General features: G+C 34.5%; 2 protein-coding genes across 6 annotated transcripts; one reads left to right on the top strand and one right to left on the bottom strand.

Annotated features, from left to right (window-relative positions):
- The first annotated feature begins 253 nt into the window (after positions 1–253).
- Positions 254–3,229, top strand: LOC111885084 (ornithine transcarbamylase, chloroplastic). 5 transcript variants are annotated; one of them, XM_023881370.3, is made up of 6 exons: positions 254–302; positions 403–480; positions 887–1,014; positions 1,215–1,319; positions 1,401–2,143; positions 2,907–3,229. In XM_023881370.3, the coding sequence occupies exons 3-6, from the start codon at positions 903–905 to the stop codon at positions 3,087–3,089; spliced, it is 1,143 nt and encodes a 380-aa protein (XP_023737138.1). In that variant the 5' UTR covers positions 254–302; positions 403–480; positions 887–902; the 3' UTR covers positions 3,090–3,229. The 5 variants fall into 5 exon arrangements, with proteins under 5 accessions (XP_023737138.1, XP_023737136.1, XP_023737139.1 ...); XM_023881368.3 differs by having other exon boundaries at positions 270–306; XM_023881371.3 differs by having other exon boundaries at positions 273–306; positions 1,218–1,319.
- Positions 3,092–5,563, bottom strand: LOC111885088 (peroxidase 24). Its single transcript, XM_023881375.3, has 4 exons — positions 5,343–5,563; positions 4,886–5,077; positions 4,522–4,687; positions 3,092–3,783 (listed from the first exon to the last, which is right to left on the bottom strand). The coding sequence occupies exons 1-4, from the start codon at positions 5,553–5,555 to the stop codon at positions 3,374–3,376; spliced, it is 981 nt and encodes a 326-aa protein (XP_023737143.1). The 5' UTR covers positions 5,556–5,563; the 3' UTR covers positions 3,092–3,373.
- Positions 5,564–10,483: the final 4,920 nt, after the last annotated feature.

Raw genomic sequence — 10,483 nt, 5'->3', positions numbered from 1 at the left:
TCTTAAAAAACGCCATTTAAAACCTCGTTATTTATGACTTATGGTGTATAATTTGTTTATCAACCATTTAAATATTGTTTGACATGTCTAATTTTATTTTTCATATGACAAAATAACAATAAAAGTCTAGTAGTAATTCATATTAATTCATATGTAACAAATACAAACATTAGGGGCATAAAGTGAAAATAAAGTGATAGTTAATGGACCATTAATATCATTCTAATTTCGTTTCTAACAGGCCGTTTGGCAAGTGGCAATAAAACCCTCCTGCTTCCTTCCTTCCACCACTTCAAGTTCAGGCAGGTGGTTCTGTAATCTCTCTCTCTCTCATACAGTCTGCACCTACGCACAGTGATATACTCGATACAATAAGAATACTAACTCTCTCTTGCTCTACAGATTATCGATCATTTGAAACAAACACTCCAAATTTCTCCCACATTGTAATCAGGGGTTTGATTTTTGATTTGAAAACAGGTAACTTGACACATCCGTCTTTTTTTCTTTTCATCGTTCCTGCTATTTTTAGTGTAGATGGAATAAATCTCTGTTTTTACTTGGTTTTATTAGCAGCGAGACATGCAAATAGTTTTGATTTTTCTATCTTGGTCGTATTATTATATTTAGGGTTTAGTCGCAGTGCTCACAGATTCTCCAATGTAAAGAGCAAAATTCCTGTAATTTCGACTGCTAAAATAAAAATAGCATGTTCGATGTCTCTGATAAGGTTATGCCATTATTTATCAACTATTTTGCTCTGTGTAATCTAGTGTTTTTCAAAGTGGTGTAGGACAGTGTTGCATTATACTATAACATTCTTGATGGTTGTAATAGGCTCATTAGACTTTGTGGATGAAAGAGAAAACTAATTGTTTTTATGTAGGTGAACTGTTAAGAAGATGGCGTATGCAGCATTGATGCCAACAAAGCTAGGGTTAGAAGGTTCACATGATCAGATTCACAGGCTTCGAACCACTACCACTTGCATGAATGTGGACAATCTGAGTAAAGGTCATCTTCTGCTTTCATTTCAGATTATACAGTAATTCACTACTTTTCTTTCTGTATGTTCATTTAATTTGAATATATTTTATAGCTATTCTTTCTTATACTTCCAATATAACAAGTTTCTCTTCATTGTGTGTGCATATATCATTAGTTAACCATTGAATTTTTTGTTTTCTTAATTTCATATGTTCAATTACATTCAGCAGTTTTTGTTCGTGGAGCCCACGCTGACAAGCTGAAAGTCAAAGGACCGGTCAAAATGCCACCCAAAGTTCTGCACATCAAATCTGCATTGTCTTGTGTTGAAGGTACACTCATTCTGTGCTAATTTTTTGGCAAATACAAAATTAAGGAAAAAAAGTTACACTGATTATCATTTTTTTTATTAGAGAAGACAGGGTTCAAGGACTTTTTGCACATCAACGATTTTGACAAGGAAACAATATTAACAATCTTGGATAGAGCCAAAGAAGTGAAAGCATTGCTAAAATCAGGCGAAAGGACGTATCTACCCTTCAAAGGGAAAACAATGGCAATGATCTTTGCAAAGCCCTCGATGAGAACCCGTGTCTCCTTTGAAACAGGCTTCTTTCTACTTGGTGGACATGCAATATATTTAGGCCCAAAAGACATTGAAATGGGAAAACGTGAAGAAACCCGTGATGTGGCCCGTGTTTTATCTCGCTACAATGACATCATCATGGCCCGACTCTTTGCTCATCAGGATCTTTTGGACTTGGCAAATTACGCAAGTGTCCCTGTGATCAATGGGCTGACAGATTATAATCATCCGTGTCAAATCATGGCTGATGCTCTTACAATGATTGAACATATTGGTCAGATTGAAGGGACTAAGGTTGTGTATGTTGGAGATGGGAATAATATTGTGCATTCTTGGCTTTTGTTGGCTGCTGTTGTGCCTTTTCATTTTGTGTGTGCGTGTCCAAAAGGCTTTGAGCCCGATAAAGAGACAGTTGAAAAAGCCCAACGGGCTGGAGTTGGGAAAATTGAGATTACAAATGACCCGAAAGAAGCTGTTAAAGGGGCTGATGTTGTGTATTCAGATGTTTGGGCCAGTATGGGCCAAAAGGAAGAAGCTGCATATCGTCGACAGGTTTTTCAAGGATTTCAGGTAAGTTTTCTTTTTTCTTTTTTTTTTTTTTTGTTTTTGTTATGTGAAAGTTGATAAAAGTAGGTTAATGGTTTTTTTTTTTTCCTAAAAATTTGTTCTTATACAAGAGGGTCAAATGGGTCTTTTTATTAATGTAAAGATTGATAAACAAAATGTTGAATAGGTTGTTTTTATGTGAATAGTGTTAAAAGTTTGTTCTTTTCAAGAGGGTCAAATACTCAAATGGATTATTTTTTATGTAGAAACTGATAAAAAATGGTTTTTAATTTTTTTTTAAATGTAAAAGTTGATTCTTTTCATGAGGGTCAAATGGGTTATTTTTTATGTAAAAATTGATAAAAAAAAGAGTTGATTGGGTTCTTTTTAATATAAAGGTTGATAAATCTTTGTTCTTTTCAAGAGGGTCAAATGGTTTCTTATTAATGTGAAAATTAATTAAAAAAAAGTTAAATGGGTTCTTTTTTAATGTAAAAATTGGTAAAAGTTTGTTCTTTTCAAGAGGGTCAAATAGGTTCCTTTTTAAATGTAAAAAACTGATAAAAGAAAAAGGTTTAAATGGGTTCTTCTTTATGTTAAAATTGCTAAAAATGTTCTTTACAAGATGGTCAAATGGGTTCCTTTTTATATAAAAATTGACAAGGAAAAAGGTTAACGTAAAAAGTTCTTTTAAGAGGGTCAAATGCATTTTTTCTAATGTAATTATTGATAAAAAAAAGGTTAAACAGTTTATTTTTATATAAAATTTTATAAATTTTTGTGACAGGTGGACGAAGAACTTATGAAGATAGCTGGACCTCAGGCTTACTTCATGCATTGTTTACCAGCAGAAAGAGGTGTGGAGGTTACTAATGGAGTTATTGAAGCTCCAAACTCCATTGTCTTTCCCCAAGCTGAGAATCGAATGCATGCACAAAATGCAATTATGCTACATTCACTTGGCCTTTAAACATATGAAATTATGTGCTTCTTATAGAGCTTTTCAATCTGTTTTATGTTTGTCATGTTTGTTGATCACAGTTGACTTTTGAGATGTTGGGTCAAAAAACTTAACTAATGATTCCTAAGAGCATGTTGTATGGAGAACAATTTTTGTGTGTTGCTTAGTTACATATCATTTTTCTCATTATGTCTTTGAACATATTACAAGAAAAAGATACCTTTTTACATATTACAAGAAAAAAAAACACAAAAGTAACAAAAAACAACAGACCAAATTTCCTTTACTTGTCATCATTGTTTGTTAACAACTCGACAATTCGTTCTAACTTCTCCTTGATCATCTGTAAGGACTTCAATAGCCCCCATTCGTACCATGGACCGAGCAAATCGAGCAAAGAACACTGAAGGATTTTGCAAAACTTGTGTTATTTGAGCCGATTGTGGGTTTGTGAGTAATGCTGCATCGGACACGAATAGACCTTTATGTTGGTTTAAAGCTTGATAGTAATCCGAATCAAAGGAGAGGGAGCTATTAGGATCCATTTCAAGAGTTGTGGTTGGAATTTGAGGGTTTGGGCATATTTTTCTTAGTTCATTTGCATAGGTCACATTAAGAGAAGGATCAGCGTCTCCTACCCCTGTAAAATTGTAGAGCCTTCTGGCAACGAGTACGCAACGCGAGGTACCAATTGTATGTGCCCCTAGTTAGATACATAAAAAGTTAAGTCACACGACCAAAAAAAAAAAAGCTTAAGAAAAGACCTATATACACGATACATACATGCATACATATAGTCTCAATATCCATAAATGAGTTTTAAAATAAATTGGGTTCTTTGTAGACACCACCCCATGTAATCTCCTAACGTGTCAATGTACATATGATTTACATCACATTAACTATATATAAGTATAGGACGAGTTAATATGAGAATCAATTTTTTTTTTCTTTTTAAACAGGGAATCATTTCTAGCCACACATTTTAGAAAGAAAAGGTTCAATTTTTTTTTTTTCAAATGAAATAATATATGGAATGGATGTTCGTAATTTTTAAAACAAAAAAAATTAAGCTGAATATTCTAATTAAAATATTATCCATAATGAATACTATGTGTAATATTCACAATTTTTAGAATGGAAGAATCATTTCTATTTTCAAGTCACACATTTCGGAAACAAAAAAGTTCAATTTCTTTAAATAAAAAAAATATAAAACCGGCCTTCGTCATTTTAAACATAAAAAAATTAAAAAAAATCAAGTTGGATATTCTAATTAGAATATTATTCATAATGAATACTATATACGTGTAATATTTTTGTAAGAATATTCTTAAAATTTGCAACTTATACACATAGTAAAATAGAGTTCTCGCGTGAACAATTTCCCTACAAGTATATATATGTATAATAAAGGAACTAAGGAAGGAAGGTTATATACCTGAAAGTGCTACAAGATCATGGATGTCAAGACCTTTGTTTCCAAATTGGGTTACGAGAGTTGTAAAATTGGCACCTGCAGATGGTAAACTGACACCAACTTCCGATGCTAACGACACCGGTCCGTCTTTTCTTCCGGTGAAAACCGGCCACATTTCCTTTTGAAACTGTAATTGACTAATTTCAGATACCGATGAAAAACTAAACTATTGATTCCATAATAAAATAAATAATATATATGTTTTGAAATATTATTATAACATACTAAACAATTATCTTTATAAAGGTTTGAGTAATAGTCATCTATATCTTTGATCCAACATCTAATTTGACACATAGTTCAATATGAAAACGATATAACTTACTTGGAAGGAAACCGCGTCTCTAGCTGCCAACGCAAGTATATCGGCACAAGAAACAATTCCGGGACAGTCAGATTCCAAAGCCGTCTTTATTTCATCAATCACATCGTACCCGGTAACAGATCTGTTAGGTCCTGCTGTTTTTTCTGTTGTACTATTTTGTACAGGATCCAATAGAATCGAACCGTCACATCCCTGCATTACTTTTAATTAGTAATGTATAAAATAAAGTTAAACTATAATTTGTATGTATATGTATACTATAAAAATTGTAATAGTTCATTATATTATCTTTGCTTATTCCATTATCCTGTCCATTTCATTTTTTGGTCATTGTCATGGGTTCAAAACTTTAAAAACAATCTGTTGGGTGAAAACGTTTATAATTCGTCTATTGATGAATTATAATAATATGAAAAAATGTTGCTAAAGAGATAAAAATGAAGATGAATTTAGTTACCCTAACAAAGCAATCATGATAATGAAGCCTTAGAAGCTTGGCAGCCATGGTAGGATTTGCAGCAACTTTGCTCCATACAATGTCTCTTACTGTAGTCTCGACTGAAACTGAAGAACATCGTTTCTCATAATACTTCATCTTCAACTCCCCACCCATGCACCCAACTATCAAAATGGAAACAAACAAGAATCCAAAAATGCTTCTCCTCATCATGTTTTCTTTTTTGGGTTCTTTCACTTTATGGCTATGAGACCTATCATACAGATCCTTTTATATAGGTGTTCCATGTCAAAATATGGTATTTGATCTAGCTGGTATTGATTAAAATATTTATGAGTTGAAGATTCTATATTAATCGTGGGTATGTGTGCTTAATTTCTTACGTTCTTGGCATGATTAATTGTAAATTTGAGATTTGTAATAGGTAAAAATTTTGGGTTTGATACAAATTTACGTTGATTTTTTCATTTCTTTTGGAGACAAGATAATCTGATTTTAAATTAAAAAAACATGTATTGAGTTGCTGTAAAAAAACTGATAATTAAAAATAATCATAGGATTAATTACCTAGGTATTTTCTACTTTAATAGGATATTATCCGCATTATACTTCTAAAATTTTAACCTTAATATTGAAGGAATTTGAGTCCAAGTATATCCCATATTATTAGGATAATAGGATTATTAGAGTTGCTTGTCACTTTATTTCTTTTATACATTTCGTAATCTAGTTTGGTTACCATGTTATAGTTTTCTTCTATTTCAATTTTGTATCAATACCTTCACTAGGTATTCTGTACATTTAAATCAAGCCATAATAACACCCAAAACCTTTAGGGTGCCTTTTGTTGTGAAAAGTTTTCAAGTTTTTCAATTTTCAAATAAAAATGAAAATTTTGATAATGTTTTTGGACAATTTGGTTTTTAATTAAAAAAAAAAAAAGATAAAATTTTTCTGTTTCTCAAATTGTATGTAAATTAGAAAAGTATTTTTATAGTTTTTTAAAATTTTCAAAATTTCTAAAATGAAGAATAAAATCTTTACCCGTTTCAACCAAACACGTTTTCTAACATTTTTATTGAAAACTGAAAATGAAAACTCAATTTTAATTTCTAAAAATATTTGATATTGCCTGAAATACGTGTTAAAAACATATCTGATAATATATGATGATTTAGGATACAGAGTAAACGTAAATTAATTAAAAGGAATATTGAGTAGTATCTTCTTATCAGTATGAGTGAGATATACACGGAAGGTAGAACTTTAAAACTTGTCATTGATCCAAGAGCATGGATTAGACTTAGTCATTTGTCCTTAATCTGAGAGTATGGAGAGGACATAGTTGTTTGTCATTAATCCGGGAGCATGGATTGAGACATAGTCAATTGTCCCTAGTCCGAGAGTATGAAATGAGCACAGTTATTGATCCGAGAGTATGGATTAGACATACTTGATCCGTGAGTATGGATTATGTAACGACCCAAAAATCACGACTAAAAATTTCTTTAAAAAAACATTACTAAATCATATTTATAAAAACTGTATCATAAGTCATAACATAATTTTCGAGTATTAATTCAAAACATATTATCATTATCAGAGTCAAATGTTCCCAGGTTAACTGACTATGGTGTGTGCACTGCAATCTTCCCGAGCTCCTCCTTTGAAAAATTGAGTACCTGAAACAAAAACTGAAAACCGTAAGCACGAAGCTTAGTGAGCTCCTCCAAACTACCACATACCATGCAATAACATATAAAGCACATACTGGTCCCTGCCCACTGCATCGGATCGAAGTCCGGGCTAACTGGGGCCTTGCCCCCTCCATCGAACCGAAGTCCGAAGCTGACTGACTGGGACCTTGTCCCCTACATCGGACCGAAGTCCGAAGCTGACTGACTGGGACCTTGTCCCCTACATCGGACTTCCGAAGCTGACTGACTGGGATCTTGTCCCCTACATCGGACCGAAGTCCGAAGCTGGCTGACTGGGACCTTGTCCCCTACATCGGACCGAAGTCCGAAGCTGACTGACTGGGACCTTGTCCCCTACATCGGACCGAAGTCCGAAGCTGACTGACTGAACACAGTATAGCATAACATATCAATTAGCATAAACACATAAATCCTGTCTGAGCCACGGAGGCGTCAAACATACTAACTACTGGCTTGTACCGAAGTCCAGAAACTACTGCTAACTGAACGGGCTGGCATTGTGGCCTTAGACCCGTTCCTACTGGAAGGAAACTCACCTGAACTGCTGAGCTCTGCTGATAAACCTCTGGCTGCTACTCGACAATCTCCTGAACCGCTGTTCCTCTGGCTCTCCGAGCTTCAAATGCTCTGCAAGACCTCACAAACTCTGGATCTACTACCAATTCTTGAATCCCCAATGTGTGCCTTCTTCCTTCTTCCTTCAAACCACCCAAAATGGCAAGAAAGCTTGAATAAGCAACAATGGAGGCTTAGGGTTTCTGGTTCTGGACTATAGGGCCGCAACTGAGCCCGAGGAAAGTGAATAAGATGCTTAAATAGGGTACCAAGTCCCGAAATTAGGGTTTCCAAACCCAGACCTGACTCGCCGAGTCCACTTGCCGACTCGCCGAGTCGGTCAATTGCTTTACACCCGGATCCCGCTCCGACTCGCCGAGTTCCTCCCTGGACTCGACGGGTCAACCCTCTTCAACTTAGGGTTTTTCCTTTCTTTTCTTGACCTTTCTGATCTCGGGTGTTACTGATGGGTTTTGGTCATAAGACATCCTATGTGCTCATACAAACCCTAATGCTTGGATCTAGGTTTCTCTATTGTACATGCTTTGAATCCAAGACTATAAACCCTAATTCTAGCATACAAGTAATCATATTAGATATTAGAATAGGTTTATAATGTTACCTTGATTGTTATGTAGCAATAACAATCCCAAATCTCCTTGTATTGACTTTGGAAGGCTTAGAGTCACACGTGTCACTCCTCTAATGGCTTACAAACACCATAAGCAAGCGGAGAAGGTATAAAGAGAGAGGAGAGGTGTTAGAATTCGTCCTTAGATGCTCTAGGGATCAAGTGTACGAAATCCTAAGGCCTTAGGGGTCTTTATATAGGGTTGGGATTAGGGTTTCAGTCCTTATCCTTATCTAGTTACTTGCCCATCAAGCAACCATAAGATAAGCCTTGGAAATCCCTATCTCTTGGACCTTTGGACGATTTTAAGGATATCCTTATCCTTGAATTCGTCCATCCTTTAACAAGGATAACCATTGCCCTATTTTGTAACTATCACATAATTACAATTCAACCCCTCTAGTTTAATTAATTACACTTGATCACAAAATTAATTCTTAATTAATTATTGACCAATATTAATTAAACAAATATGATTTCTCCTTTAATATATTATTCTTATAACATATTAATAAATCATAATAACCTCTCTCTCTCTCTATTTATTTCTCCAATCAAGTTGCTTTGGTGAAGGCAACCCAAAAGGACCATGCACCATCGGGTCAAGTACATACCAAAATAGTTATGGACTTAGACACTAATCCAACAGTCTCCCACTTGGATAAATCTAACAACTATTATGCGTATGACTTCGGATCCCGATCTGCAATCGTAGCTTTCCAAAGCCGCTGTCAACTCTGATCATATCAGATACGCGTATCCTTAGATAAGGGATCATATATTCCTCCATTCTAGATATCATATGAGATATGATTTCAAATCATTCTCTTTGTACTATATCTCGATTCCCGATTTATGACGACTGACTAATTGAACAAATCAAATTAGCCCTAGCCCGGCCGAGCATTTACGTTTGTCATCACTAAATCATCGAAGGGCCCAAATATATCGCTTTTATCCTACTTTGGATAAAAGGAACGGATAAACTTTGATACAATGCTCGCTTGCACTCACGCACCGAATCACACACAACAATATGTTTTATAACACCAAGTTACTAGTGCGTTTACATATTATCAATGTGCAACCGATTCGCAAGATACAACTCACACATCTCGGTTTCAAGAATATAAGATGTTATCGTTTCACCAATCACTCGTGACACAATTCATAGAGTGATCCAAGTGAGCGTGGGTTTAATCCAATGCTCAAATCATATTTGTAAGCACTCATGAACGTTGCAGCAAACATTTGCTTATGTCTAATGCTCTTTAGACAATCCACACACCAATTCACGACAGTCTTTATTCATATCTACTTCCAACATATGAACTACTGTGGCTTGTTTGAATAATTCGATTATTCTTAATAAACTTAATTATTCTGGAAGTCAAAACATGCAAATGTGAAACACAAGAATAATACTAATCCCATATGGCCTCAAACCTTTGAGTTTAAATAAAACACCTTTTATTTATCACCATATCGATTACTCATTATTTGTTGTTTCGGGTAATCAACTTCTTACTTGAATTACAACACTTGTCCCATGCTCCTAGCATGCACACAATGTTTACCTATGGTTCTTAATTTGTGAAATAGATCACATTGGACACATTTCCAATCATTCTCATTTCACAACTCCAAATCCATTTTCCATAAGTTTAAGAATGTCAAATTCTTGCCACTTATAGAATATGCTTGATTCTAACATTTTATGCAACTATCCTTTCGTAATGTCACTGCACCAAAGTCACAAAGACTATTGCCAATGATATTAAGAAGTCCTCTATTGGAGATTGTTACAAGACAATTCCTTAGATATGATGCTTCTCATTCAAAGTACATTCCTTTGAACATCCTTTTGCATAAAAGTTTCTAATCTAGACATAGATTTTCATATTTAATTCCCAATATGGACACGCTTCCATATTTTCCTTATGACAACTCATACTTAATAGAATCTTATCTATTCGTAATGATATCGATATAGTCCATCCAATATGGAAACATTTCCATATTCTCCAATACTATACTTCCAACTACTCACAAGCGACCAATCCTCGTCGAACTTTGGATTGTCCTTTGATAGTTGTTTAATTGTTTTAGTCAAAACCAATTCTTGTCCTTTTTCCCTCTAAATGCGCTAGACATTTGGAAAATTTTAGAATGGTCAATCATTAAAGCATTTGCAATCGATCCTATACCCGAAGCGTATGGGACACGACGCATAATGT

This window comes from Lactuca sativa, chromosome 6 (genome assembly GCF_002870075.4).
Source record: "Lactuca sativa cultivar Salinas chromosome 6, Lsat_Salinas_v11, whole genome shotgun sequence".
In the NCBI taxonomy this organism is placed as follows: Eukaryota; Viridiplantae; Streptophyta; class Magnoliopsida; order Asterales; family Asteraceae; genus Lactuca; species Lactuca sativa.
This window is presented reverse-complemented; position numbering and strand designations above follow the sequence as displayed.

Bases quoted from the DNA above. Each gene is read 5' to 3' on its own strand.
- LOC111885084 (XM_023881370.3), top strand. From the start codon at position 903: ATGGCGTATGCAGCATTGATGCCAACAAAGCTAGGGTTAGAAGGTTCA. The intron at 1,015-1,214 runs GTCATCTTCTGC...AATTACATTCAG, and splicing joins TGTGGACAATCTGAGTAAAG to CAGTTTTTGTTCGTGGAGCC. The intron at 1,320-1,400 runs GTACACTCATTC...TTTTTTTATTAG, and splicing joins TGCATTGTCTTGTGTTGAAG to AGAAGACAGGGTTCAAGGAC.
- LOC111885088 (XM_023881375.3), bottom strand. From the start codon at position 5,555: ATGATGAGGAGAAGCATTTTTGGATTCTTGTTTGTTTCCATTTTGATA. The intron at 4,688-4,885 runs GTAAGTTATATC...AGTCAATTACAG, and splicing joins GAGACGCGGTTTCCTTCCAA to TTTCAAAAGGAAATGTGGCC. The intron at 3,784-4,521 runs GTATATAACCTT...GTATCTAACTAG, and splicing joins TGATCTTGTAGCACTTTCAG to GGGCACATACAATTGGTACC.